This window comes from Eleutherodactylus coqui, chromosome 1, assembly GCF_035609145.1.
Source record: "Eleutherodactylus coqui strain aEleCoq1 chromosome 1, aEleCoq1.hap1, whole genome shotgun sequence".
Classification (NCBI taxonomy): domain Eukaryota; kingdom Metazoa; phylum Chordata; class Amphibia; order Anura; family Eleutherodactylidae; genus Eleutherodactylus; species Eleutherodactylus coqui.
Genome location: NC_089837.1, coordinates 521,148,402 through 521,163,253, shown reverse-complemented (window position 1 = coordinate 521,163,253; position 14,852 = coordinate 521,148,402). Strand labels below are relative to the sequence as shown.

Here is a 14,852-nt window from a genome sequence, read left to right as displayed (position 1 = left end):
GACTCCGGCAGAAATCACAAATTACTCTCAACCATTGAAGAGTTTTGCCTTCCTCTAGATTAATTGGGGCTTATGGTGCAAACTGCTATGGGATTCACTTCAACGGGGAGGTTTCTGGCACAGCAAGCTGCTCCCCAGCCATAGGATAGGTCGCTTATTGGTCACATGACCGCTCAGCCACTCACAGCGGTAAAGAATCACGGCTGCAGCCTGTGATTGGCTGAGTGGTCATGTGTGGGATGAATTGCACATGGCTACCCATCACTTCTGGGTTCTGTGAGGCGTTCATCGGGGCTGCAGCGCTGGACGGGGAGCGATTGGGATAGGGAAGTACTCGGAAGTTCTCCGTGGATCAGTTTCAATATGAATCCACATAATATGGGAAAATCCAGCGATTGGAGCGACTCCCAACAAGGCCCGGTCATCGGCGCTGGACTAGCCGGGGCCTCACTGCCAACCGCGGGGGGTTCTTTCATGCAGCGGTATGGAGAGTATACTAAGAAAGCAGTGATTGAGGAAAACATCCAGTGGATGGAACCATTTCACAGCCAATAGGGGTCAGAGGAGGATGTCCGAAATGGTTATGACCAACAGGCGCTGCACCGTGCTGATGGGGGGAGCAGAATTTGGCGCAAGCAGCATGAATTGATGACCCGTTCCTGTCAAGTTTTTAGAACTTTCCGTACTGCCATCTAATCTATTCTAGAGGACAAAGAAGGTCCAATCCGTTTCTAGCTGCGGGTCTCTAATATAGCGGCCATGCAGAGTATGTAAATACCTGCTCAATGCCATTTGGAGATCCTCCTCCATCCCTCCCGCAGGACACAACCAGCGAGGTCAGGTGACGGGGCAAAATGTCTAAAATAAAACCTAGGCGTTTGAGAAGAAAAGTTATATTTTCACAAAAAGAAGCCTCCAGAATGATTGCGCCCCCTTGTGGACAATGTTCTCTAGTTTACAATATTTGCTCCCGATTGGCGGCCATGACATTCTCGGTCTTCACATTAACGACCCTCGGTCAGAACAATTACCCTTCAATAATCGGTCTTTGTGTCTGGGGGTCTCATAAGAGGCACGAATACGGAAATCTTGGAAATGGGATGGTATCTTTGATGTTGTCGACTCCCACAACGCACTGCAGGTATCGCTCAAATCCCATGCCGAAACCGCCGTGTGGAACGGATCCGAACCGCCGTAAGTCTAAATACCTGCAGAGAGGGAAATCAGTGAGAACTACAAGTAACAGACGTCACATACAGTCAGACAGCGGGGGTGACATCCACTATGGTGGTCCCGCAGCTCCTTAAGGGCCGACACCCAGCTTTCCCAATCATATGAAAGCCAAATCTGCCTAGTAATTCAGAGATAAATCACTTGCTTACACAACTAGGGGGAAGGTCTTTTTAGGATTCGGCATATGAATGGTTAAACTAGTGGGTTCGATGAACTCCCCCCTCTTCAGCTCCCGGAACCAAAGTTTAAGGAAAGCTGTCTTGAGTCCTGCTGAAAAGGACACTAGAGGGTCAATCCTTGTCTGTTGGTTACCTGCCAGCCAATCATCATCTCAGAGACCATTTCTGGTGACACCGATTGGCTGACAGCTGATTGGACAGACGGCTCTGCTGCTCCTCCCAAAGTCCTTTTCAGCTGAACTGTAGAACTCCTTGGATGCAGAACAACAGGGAGGGGGTGGGGTGGAGGCGAGGGGAAGAAGTGCCATATAATAAATGTGATCTTACCATTGGTATGTGTCAGACAGCCCCAACCTGAGGAAGAGGAACAAAGCAAAGATAAGGGAGAATTAGAGAATTTCATTATCTTTCCTCTCAGACAATCATTAACCAAAGTTCTAATGAGCCTTTTACACTGAATGACCTGCTGACATCACCGCCAGCTCCTCAGCAGGTTTAGACTAATCGTTGGTGTTTCACATCCCTGTGTGATGGACGATCAGTCAATAAACTGCACAACCAGTGCACATTCTTATTCTAGCTGAAACTGAATAACAAACGACAACCGAACGATTCTCAGTCATTGGTTCATTTTTGCTCATTGAACAATTTTCTATATTATAATTGTTCGATCTAAACGTAGCTCTAGGCAAAAAAATGAAGGTAATGCAAATCTTATCACCAAAATCACTAGCGTTAAGAATTTAACTGCACAAAAAGTTGAGTCACTTTCGAAGTACATGGTATAACCTAGCCTGAATTATACTCCAGAGCTGCACTCACTATTCTGGTGGTGGAGTCACTGTGTACATACATTACTTATCCTGTACTGACCCTGAGTTACATCCTGTATTATCCTCCAGAGCTGCACTCACTATTCTGCTGGTGGAGTCACTGTGTACATACATTACTTATCCTGTACTGATCCTGAGTTACATCCTGTATTATACTCCAGAGCTGCACTCACTATTCTGCTGGTGGAGTCACTGTGTACATACATTACTTATCCTGTACTGCTCCTGAGTTACATCCTGTATTATACTGCAGAGCTGCACTCACTATTCTGCTGCTGGAGTCACTGTGTACATACATCACTTATCCTGTACTGATCCTGAGTTACATCCTGTATTATACTCCAGAGCTGCACTCACTATTCTGCTGGTGGAGTCACTGTATACATACATTATTTATCCTGTACTGCTCCTGAGTTACATCCTGTATTATACTGCAGAGCTGCACTCACTATTCTGCTGGTGGAGTCACTGTGTACATACATTACTTATCCTGTACTGACCCCGAGTTCCATCCTGTATTATACTCCAGAGCTGCACTCACTATTCTGCTGGTGGAGTCACTGTGTACATACATTACTTATCCTGTACTGATCCTGAGTTACATCCTATATTATCCTCCAGAGCTGCACTCACTATTCTGCTGGTGGAGTCACTGTGTACATACATTACTTATCCTGTACTGATCCTTAGTTACATCCTGTATTATCCTCCAGAGCTGCACTCACTATTCTGCTGGTGGAGTCACTGTGTACATACATTACTTATCCTGTACTGATCCTGAGTTACATCCTGTATTATACCCCAGAGCTGCACTCACTATTCTGCTGGTGGAGTCACTGTGTACATACATTACTTATCCTGTACTGAGCCTGAGTTACATCCTGTATTATACTCCAGAGCTGCACTCACTATTCTGCTGGTGGAGTCACTGTGTACATACATTACTTATCCTGTACTGATCCGGAGTTACATCCTGTATTATACTCCAGAGCTGCACTCAGCAGTGGATCCAAGACAAATCCCCGGTCAGCAGGCTAATAATGTCATACAAGGGAAGGGTTCCCGGTAAAGGACATCATTTCTGGAGTCATCCTGGCCATGTATTACATGGTGTCGCACTCATGCTATGTAATACCCCATTTCTCCACTTGGAATAACCTTCTAAAATGTATCAATCTTCCCGGGTCACATGATCCTCCTACTAACAGAGTTCAGAAAGAAAACAGACTGGTCCATTACTGCGTTTGACACCAATGACATCACCTGACACTGCCGAAAAAGTGGAAGGACTGTGAGCTATACCAACAGTATGAGATGAAACGATGATCTCGCAATTAGCTTTAGTTACAGTTGAAGAGGCAGCAAAACACTGACTTGAACTTTCCACAACCTCCGTATCTAAGTCAGACGATCATCACACATTCCACATGAATTAAGTAGGTCTGGTGCGATCCGTTAGCCAATGACATCACTGACTGGCAGACCTCAGCGCCAGGAGCCTGTCCGGAGTAAAGCTGATGCCATCATGCTTGTCTATTATATAGCGATTGGGTAATCAGAGACAGATTACATTACACTGAGGTCAAGAGAATCTCCTGCTGATATATATTAACTTATTACACTGTACAGAGGAGTCCCATCATACCTCAGAATAGAGACAGACTCATATTACCCCTGAGGGGAGCTTCTTCCTGTCACCTCCTAATGTACTTTATATGTGAGATGCCAAAAAGAGGAAGAGTGATATCTGCATATAAATCCTTCTACTGTAAAACTGAAAGTAATACTATATATAAGAATAGAACTGCTATAATACTGCTCCTATGTACAAGAATATAACTACTATAATACTGCCCACTATGTACAAGAATATAACTACTATAAAACTGCCCCCCTATGTACAAGAATATAACTACTATAATACTGCCCCTATGTACAAGAATATAACTAGTAGAATACTGCCTCCTATGTGTAAGAATATAACTACTATAATACTGCCCCTATGTACAAGAATATAACTACTATAATACTGCCCCCTATGTACAAGAATATAACTACTATAATACTGCCCCTATGTACAAGAATATAACTACTATAATACTGCTGCTATGTACAAGAATATAACTACTATAATACTGCCCCCCTATGTACAAGAATATAACTACTATAATACTGCCCCTATGTACAAGAATATAACTAGTAGAATACTGCCCCCTATATACAAGAATATAACTACTATAATACTGCCTCCAATGTACAAGAATATAACTACTATAATACAGCCCCCTATGTACAAGAATAGAACTACTATAATACTGCCCCCCTATGTACAAGAATATAACTACTATAATACTGCCTCCTATGTACAAGAATTTAACTACTATAATACTGCCCCCTAGGTACAAGAATATAACTACTATAATACTGCCTCCTATGTACACGAATATAACTACTATAATACTGCCCCCTATGTACAAGAATATAACTACTATAATACTGCCTCCTAGACACAAAAATATAACTACTATAATACTGCCCCCTATGTACACGTATATAACTACTATAATACTTGCCTCTATGTACAAGAATATAACTACTATAATACTGCCCCCTATGTACAAAAATATAACTACTATAATACTGCCTCCTATGTACAATTATATAACTACTATAATACTGCCCCCTATGTACAAGAATATAACTACTATAATACTGCCCCCTATATACAAGAATATAACTACTATAATACTGCCTCCTAGACACAAAAATATAACTACTATAATACTGCCCCCTATGTACACGTATATAACTACTATAATACTGGCCTCTATGTACAAGAATATAACTACTATAATACCACCCCCTATGTATAAGAATATAACTACTATAATACTGCTCCCTATGTACAAAAATATAACTACTATAATACGGCTCCTATGTACAAGAATATAACTACTATAATACTGCCTCCTATGTACAAGAATATAACTACTATAATACTGCCTCCTATGTACAAGAATATAACTACTATAATACTGCCTCCTAGACACAAGAATATAACTACTATAATACTGCCCCCTATATACAAGAATTACTATAATACTGCCCCCTATATACAAGAATATAACTACTATAATACTGCCTCCTAGACACAAAAATATAACTACTATAATACTGGCCTCTATGTACAAGAATATAACTACTATAATACTACCCCTTATGTACAAAAATATAACTACTATAATACGGCTCCTATGTACAAGAATATAACTACTATAATACTGCCTCCTATGTACAAGAATATAACTACTATAATACTGTCTCCTAGACACAAGAATATAACTACTATAATACTGCCCCCTATATACAAGAATATAATTACTATAATACTGCCCCCTATATACAAGAATATAACTACTATAATACTGCCTCCTAGACACAAAAATATAACTACTATAATACTGCCCCCTATGTACACGTATATAACTACTATAATACTGGCCTCTATGTACAAGAATATAACTACTATAATACTGCCCCCTATGTACAAAAATATAACTACTATAATACGGCTCCTATGTACAAGAATATAACTACTATAATACTGCCTCCTATGTACAAGAATATAACTACTATAATACTGCCTCCAATGTACAAGAATATAACTACTATAATACAGCCCCCTATGTACAAGAATAGAACTACTATAATACTGCCCCCCTATGTACAAGAATATAACTACTATAATACTGCCTCCTAGACACAAGAATATAACTACTATAATACTGCCCCCTATATACAAGAATATAATTACTATAATACTGCCCCCTATGTACACGTATATAACTACTATAATACTGGCCTCTATGTACAAGAATATAACTACTATAATACTGCCCCCTATGTACAAAAATATAACTACTATAATACTGCTCCTATGTACAAGAATATAACTACTATAATACGGCCTCCTATGTACAAGAATATAACTACTATAATACTGCCCCCTATGTACAAGAATATAACTACTATAATACTGCCTCCTATGTACAAGAATATAACTACTATAATACTGCCCCCTATGTACAAGAATATAACTACTATAATACTGCCTCCTATGTACAAGAATATAACTACTATAATACTGCCCCTATGTACAAAAATATAACTAATATAATACTGCCCCCTATGTACAAGAATATAACTACTATAATACTGCCTCCTTTGTACAATAATATAACTACTATAATACTGCCTCCTATGTACAAGAATATAACAACTATAATACTGCCTCCTATGTACAAGAATATAACAACTATAATACTGCCTCCTATGTACAAGAATATAACTACTATAATACTGCCCCCTATGTACAAGAATATAACTACTGTAATACAGCCCCTAAGACAAGAATATAACTACTATAATACTGCCCCCTATGTACAAGAATATAACTACTATAATACTGCCCCCTATGTACAAGAATATAACAACTATAATACTGCCCTCTATGTACCAGAATATAACTACTATAATACTGCCCTCTATGTACCAGAATATAACTACTATAATACTGCTCCCTATGTACCAGAATATAACTACTATAATACTGCTTCCTATGTACAAGAATATAACTACTATAATACTGCCCCTATGTACAAGAATATAACTACTATAATACTGCTCCTATGTACAAGAATATAACTACTATAATACTGCTCCTATGTACAAGAATGTAACTACTATAATACTGCCCCCTATGTACAGGAATATAACAACTATAATACTGCTTCCTATGTACAAGAATATAACTACTATAATACTGCCCCTATGTACAAGAATATAACTACTATAATACTGCCTCCTATGTACAAGAATATGACTACTATAATACCGCCCCCTATGTACAAGAATATAACTACTATAATACGCCCCCTATGTACAAGAATATAACTACTATAATACTGCCTCCTATGTACAGGAATATAACTACTATAATACTGCCCCCTATGTACAGGAATATAACTACTATAATACTGCCCCCTATGTACAAGAATATAACTACTATAATACTGCTCCTATGTACAAGAATATAACTACTATAATACTGCTCCTATGTACAAGAATATAACTACTATAATACTGCCCCCCATGTACAAGGATATAAATACTATAATACTGCCTCCTATGTACAAGAATATAACTACTATAATACTGCCCCCTATATACAAGAATATAACTACTATAATACTGCCCCCTATGTACAAAAATATAATTACTATAATACTGCTCCTATGTACAAGAATATAACTACTATAATACTGCTCCTACGTACAAGAATATAATTACTATAATACTGCCTCCTATGTACAGGAATATAACTACTATAATACTGCCCCCTGTGTACAGGAATATAACTACTATAATACTGCCCCCTATGTACAAGAATATAACTACTATAATACTGCTCCTATGTACAGGAATATAATTACTATAATACTGCCCCCTATGTACAGGAATATAACTACTATAATACTGCCCCCTATGTACAGGAATATAATTACTATAATACTGCCCCCTATGTACAGGAATATAATTACTATAATACTGCCCCCTATGTACAGGAATATAACTACTATAATACTGCCCCCTATGTACAAGAATATAACTACTATAATACTGCTCCTATGTACAGGAATATAACTACTATAATACTGCTCCTATGTACAAGAATATGACTACTATAATACTGCCCCCTATGTACAAGAATATAACTACTATAATACTGCCCCCTATGTACAAGAATATAACTACTATAATACTGCCTCCTGTGTACAAGAATATAACTACTATAATACTGCCCCCTATGTACAAGAATATAACTACTATAATACTGCTCCCTATGTACAAGAATATAACTACTATAATACTGCCCCCTATGTACAAGAATATAACTACTATAATACTGCCCCCTATGTACAAGAATATAACTACTATAATACTGCCCCCTATGTACAAGAATATAACTACTATAATACGGCCTCCTATGTACAAGAATATAACTACTATAATACTACCCCCTATGTATGAGAATATAACTACTATAATACTGCCCCCTATGTACAAGAATATAACTACTATAATACTACCCCCTATGTACAAGAATATAACTACTATAATACTGCCCCCTATGTACAAGAATATAACTACTATAATACTGCTCCTATGTACAAGAATGTAACTACTACAATACTGCTCCCTATGTACAAGAATATAACTACTATAATACTGCCTCCTATGTACAAGAATATTACTACTATAATACTGCTCCTATGTACAAGAATGTAACTACTACAATACTGTGCAATAAGTGTTCCTGACTAGACTACAGTCGAGTGTCCTGCACCTTAGGAGCTACAATGGAGCCGCAGTGATTGTCATCTCGTGGTGATCGGCATGGATAGTATGTGGCGGTATGGGGAGGCAGGAGATGACTTGTACTAATCCCGGATTCCTCCATTGGATCGGCCTGGGTTCCCCTGCGTGGTGTCAGCTGCTCCCCGTAATGAAGCCCTTGTGCTGCACACAGTGTGACTCGTGCGGCCGTCATCTGCCTCTGATTTGGGAAGTTAATAAATGTACATTGAATTAACTGAGTGATATAAATATCCCGCAGCGGCGTCATGGCTGAGCGCTCCGGTCGCGGCGCGGCAGGGCCGCACCTTATGTCTGAATTTGTAGAATGTGTCAAACCATGTAAACATAAGTGTGATGCTGAGTGTGAAGGAGTCCACCTGCCGCACCGTTATATTCCCGCGGACGCTGTGGTGGACGAGCGCCGTGTGACAGACCGGCCAGAGAAACAAGGACAATGCCGATATCTCAAAGCAGATTCTCCAAATTCATCACAAAATGCCACTTTTAACCCCTTTGTGACCACAATATGCCACTTTACTTCAATAGAAGTCTTCAACCAGAGGCTGGACAGATATCTGTCTGGTGACCCAGGAGGACCCGATGACCCCGGAGGTACTGGTGACCCCGGAGGACCCGATGACCCCGGAGGACCCTGGAGGTACTGATGACCCCGGAGGTCCATCCCAACTCTACCATTCTATGCTTTAAGTTCCCTTCAGGGAATCACAGAGGAATCGTTATCATTTCATAGAATGGTCACTGAAGAGATTCCTAAAATACAACTTATTTCACTTCAGTAAGCCTTGGCTCCAAAGATAAACAACCGCAAAAGCAGACAGATAGGTGGATATCCGCACCACCTAGTGCCCAATCCTAGTGGTTGGGTGGAGACCCAAACCCACAGGATCAGGAAGGTGCAGCTCAACGTGTCGAGGCCGAACTGCAAAAAGCTTTTGATATTAAAAACGGTTCGGAGTATTTAATATATGGTGTGCAGAGAAGAATCTCGCTAGCAGGATCAAGCAGATGTTGTGGGTATTCTAATACTGCTTAGTGACCCATCCATACACAGATGTAGAGCCCCCCGGTGATCTGGGCTGGACTAGGAACCCATTCAGTTGATGTGCTGGTGGTAACAGCACTGGTATACTACAATCTCCAACACCACGGAGGACTACTGCGGGATCATACACCGTGTCTACTGACCAATAATGCAGGAGGCTCCATCACCCAGCCACCTCCACGCTTCACCGCGGCATCACCCAGCCACCTCCACGCTTCACCGCGGCATCACCCAGCCACCTCCACGCTTCACCGCGGCATCACCCAGCCACCTCCACGCTTCACCGCGGCATCACCCAGCCACCTCCACGCTTCACCGCGGCATCACCCAGCCACCTCCACGCTTCACCGCGGCATCACCCAGCCACCTCCACGCTTCACCGCGGCATCACCCAGCCACCTCCACGCTTCACCGCGGCATCACCCAGCCACCTCCACGCTTCACCGCGGCATCACCCAGCCACCTCCACGCTTCACCGCGGCATCACCCAGCCAGCTCCACGCTTCACCGCGGCATCACCCAGCCAGCTCCACGCTTCACCGCGGCATCAACCAGCCACCTCCACGCTTCACCGCGGCATCAACCAGCCACCTCCACGCTTCACCGCGGCATCAACCAGCCACCTCCACGCTTCACCGTGGCATCAACCAGCCACCTCCACGCTTCACCGCGGCATCACCCAGCCACCTCCATGCTTCACTGCGGCATCACCCAGCCACCTAAATGCTTCACTGCGGCATCACACAGCCACCTAAATGCTTCACTGCGGCATCACCCAGCCACCTAAATGCTTCACTGCGGCATCACCCAGCCACCTCCATGCTTCACTGTAGTATCACTGAGCCACCACCATGCTTCACTGCGGCATCACCCAGCCTCCTCCATGCTTCACTGTAGCATCACTGAGACACCTCCATGCTTCACTGTAGCATCACCGAGCCACCTCCATCCTTCACTGTAGCATCACCGAGCCACCACTATATTTCACTGTAAGCAGGGGTGACTTTTCTTGTGCTTTTGGGTCAGTAGGGATGTAAGTTTTGGAGTTTGTGCAGGAACCTTCAGAGTTTATTATGCGCCTTACGGTGCCAACGGAAACCTCAGTGCTGCCGCCACCACATCTTGCTGCAGGTCTTTTGCAGTCACTGTAGGGTTTCTGACCACCTGCCTCCCCTGGAATCTGGTGGCAGCGCCCTCTCTCTGCCACACCCAGGTAGTGTAGCCAGTATTCCTGTGACTTTGAACTTGTGAACTGCTTCCAGCTATAACTCCAGACGCATTCAGTGGTTTTCTGTCATTGTTATCCTTTTCCTTGTTTGATGATCCCTTCTTTTTAACAAAGTCCTTGCCATCCAGGTATTTGATGTGTTTTATTTTAAGCACACCTGGTGTAACGAGTGAAGTCCTTAAATCATTACTTCAGGTGTCCTTGAGACAAGATCTGATTTGTGCTCTTATATGGGATTCCATTCAGGGGGTTGAATAATTGTGACTGCAATTGTAGATAAAAACCACTTATTCGTATTAGATGATCAGAACTTTCATGTAATCCAACATTAGCCATTAATAGAGAAATGTCGGATTACCATATCATCACACACCGATCAGACGCAGATTCTGTGGAGGCCGCTGTCTTTCCCTCAGGACTCTTCATGCTGTGTAGTTAAAGCAGAGCCATAGGCCGTGGGACACAGCGGATAACACATACAGGGCTGTGGAAAGTATTTGCCCCTCTCTTTGATGTCCCTCATTATTGATTATTTGTTACTAATATGTTCTTGATTAAAGCAAAGACAGCGGCCATGACTTACTACAGATCAGAATGTCCAATAATCCGGCACCTCTAACATCTACTCATATGACATTGAATTACCTGTCCAGACGGGACTGCAGGAAGTGGAGTCTCTCTTCTCTCAAGCTTCCGCCAAAAAGCTCTCCGATGCCCGGAACGAGCAGATCTACAGCGGCTACCTGGAGCAGACGATAAGAGGACACTCAGTGCGCCTTACTGACTGCAACGAATTATCTATAGCCTCATGGGAAATACAAGCCTCTCCAGCAGGGGGCACTAGTACAATAATAGCCAATTGACTGGACAATCCCCTTAGTACAGATTAAAGGGGTTGTGCCAAGTTATAAAGCTATGCCCTATTCACAAGAAAGGGGAAAACGTTAGGATTATTGGGGGTCCGACTGCTGGGATCCCCACCGATCCCGAGAAGGGGTCCAGTCAGTTCCCAAGTGAATGGGGTGAAGGTTGCCTGGGCGGCTGCAGCTCCATTCACTTCAATGACAACACCAGATTGCAGAAACACATGAACTGGGTTGCCTGCATGACCTCCGCTCCATTCACTTGGGGACCAACCAGTACCCCGTTCTTGGGATCAGTGGGGGCCCAGCCATTAGACCCCCGATGATCATAAATTTATCCCAATCCTAGGGATAGGAAATACTTTTATAACTTGGCGCGACCCCTTTGACCCTTTTTCTGCAAGTAGTTTGGGGACAATTAGGAGGCTGGGATCTGTTCTCCTCTCACTTGCAGCTACCCCCTACCTTTGAATTCATGACTTATTACAAATGTCCTTGGCAGAGAAAGGGTTAAAGTCGTCCTTTTAGTGGACTTTAGAAATGTAAAAAAAAAAACAAAACCTTTTTAATATCTTCTATGCCGAGAATCTGATTCTTTAAGGCCCCAAAGCCTAAGGCTGCACTACTGAGAGAATCGGATCACTACATGTCCTCTTATGGGTCAGCCGAGTTATTTGGAGCACGAGAATTGTACTCAGCTGCTCCCGTTCATCAGAATGACTCCTGACATCCTCCTCTGACCCCTTTCTATGAAGAGTTGCTTCTGCCCACAAGATCTCCTTTCGCTGGATATTTTTTCTTGATCACATCTTTACAAGAGAAACCCCCGTGGTTGGCAGCGAGACCCCCGCCAGTCCAGCACCGATGACCGGCCTCGTTGTAAGTCACTTGGATCGCTGGATTTTCCCATCTAATTTGGATTCACACTGAATCTGATCCACGGAAAACATGTCACGTGATTTTATGTCGCACTCCGAGGTCACGGGGAGAATTACCATACAGGGAAGCGCCAATCGTGAAAGGGGCGGGGGCTCTGATATAAGGGACCAGTCAGTGCAGTACGGACATCATTCAGTCCAGGTAGCACCTCCTAGAGGCTGATGTCATCACTACAGTCGGTCTCCTCACACAAGATGTTACTTAGCAGAATTCAGCGCCGCTCACGTTTCTTTGTGGTTTCCGGACAGTAAAAGCGGTTTTTGAGCAATTCTATTGTGGAAATTGCTCAATGGGAGATGTGGGAACTGGTTTCAGCACTACTGTTTTTTTTTTCACTTTTGTTCTCAAGTATAGAGCAACATACTGAGAACAATCATCAGCTGCTGTCAAACCTACTTGCTGATGGTTTCCAGCAAATAACCGAATATCTACACTGAACAACTGAAAAACAAACTTGCAAATCCACAAAAACAGTCGCTGAGAGTCAGGGATCGTCTTAAAGGAATAAAGCAGCAGAATTCCCCTATTGTTGGTTTCCGGCGCTGCAGCGGTGACGTCACCGACTACCCATGTGACAACTACAGCCGATGACAGGCATCAGTTCTCATAAGGGTCAGTCTGTGGAGTCATCACTGCAACGCCGGAAATCAAGAACGCACAGGCGAGTTATGGTTGACATACGGTCTTCGATTACCTCCTTACCGTACGCTGCGGCCCATCTTCATTGTCACGGGCGTAAAACGGCTTGAGGTCATACGGGTAGTTGGTGACGAACACGGGAACATTGCCGCAATGTTTGACTAAATACTTCTCATGTTCCTTCTGCAGGTCGCACCCCCACTGCAAGGAAAAGGCAGCGCTTAATAGTCTAGATCACAACAATCAAATCCTTTTAAGGCCCCCTGTCCACGGCAGCGATTTCGCCAATCACGCCGGCTGAAGCTTTCCATAGCACTGCTATGGAAAGCGCCGACCCCTGTCCACAAGCGGAGAATCATTGCAATTCTCCGCTCGCGGACGTCGATTCGCAGCATGCTGTGAACTGCCCCGATTCTCCATGGTCAGCCTGTCAGATAGGATGACCTGCGGAGAACCGTCTGCCGTGGCTGAGATTCACCGCAGGATACTGCAACGCCCGTGGACAGGGGGCCTTAAGGGAGTCTCCAGGACTTTTACTATTGACAGCCTCTCCTTAGGACAGGTTATCAATAGTTGATATTCCTGAGCCAGCTGTAAGCATGGACAGCACTGGAAGCAGACAGCGCTATCAACATTGCAGTGGTCCAGACTGGTACTGCAGGCACAGCTTCCAATGAATTCAATATGGTGCTTATAGGACAAGACCAGTTGACAAAGGAAAGGCTGAAATCCTTGACAGGCCTGTGAGCCTTTACTAGGTGACGTCACGGTAAGGCTGATGGGGCCCACTCCCATGGCTTGCTGCTTAGATGCTACGATCAGCATTGATGGCAGCATCTAAGTAGTTAAACAGCTGTGATTGGATTGTATATATATGGCAGATGTTGCAAAGAGATTAAAAGAGTTTTCCAGGCAGCACTGGTTGCCAGTGCCGGGATACACCCTGGGTTGCAGCGGCAGCCGTTGCGTCGACCAGTGTAGTGACCAATGCTTGTAATTGGAAATGCAGCTCTTATTGAAATCAATGGGACCGCCAGCCTGCAATTAGGAGTGGCGGCCACTACACAGGGGTCGGAGCAGCAGCTTCCACTCTGACCTCGGTAACCCAGCACTGATAGCAGATGCTGCCTGGAAAACCCCTTTAATTTCATGGGTCTATGTCCGCCATGATAGTTATGTTTTCTGAACCTGGCTTTCCCAGGAATGGATAGAACAAAGAAACTGCCCGAGCGAAATGTGATAGAAGACCACTTCCCTTCCCGAACCGAGAGAGTCCAGTGGTCTCCTCCTAAGAAAACGCTAAAGTGTTTCCATAACTGGCGGCAGACTTCTCACCCACCTCAGTCTTGTGCTGAAACGAAGTCGTTGCTCTTGTGAGAATCTCTAAGGCTTCGGTATAAGACATTCTGGGAAGGAAAAAGAACAAAACCGTAAGAAACGAGCCGAGGGTAATTACAC

General features: G+C 43.3%; 1 protein-coding gene across 2 annotated transcripts in view; it reads right to left on the bottom strand.

Moving 5' to 3' along the window:
• Window positions 1–877: 877 nt before the first annotated feature.
• NARS2 (asparaginyl-tRNA synthetase 2, mitochondrial) overlaps window positions 878–14,852 on the bottom strand; it is a 31,174-nt gene continuing 17,199 nt past the window's right edge. Inside the window, exons 11-15 of one of the 2 annotated variants that reach the window (XM_066588248.1) lie at window positions 14,734–14,800; window positions 13,458–13,595; window positions 11,599–11,696; window positions 1,740–1,766; window positions 878–1,208 (exon numbers count right to left, since the gene is read on the bottom strand). In XM_066588248.1, the coding sequence (XP_066444345.1) occupies window positions 1,064–1,208; window positions 1,740–1,766; window positions 11,599–11,696; window positions 13,458–13,595; window positions 14,734–14,800 (475 nt within the window). In that variant the 3' untranslated portion in view covers window positions 878–1,063. Of the gene's footprint in view, window positions 1,209–1,736; window positions 1,767–11,598; window positions 11,697–13,449; window positions 13,596–14,733; window positions 14,801–14,852 lie in introns of those variants that run through there. The other variant, XR_010787610.1, reaches the window with a different exon arrangement.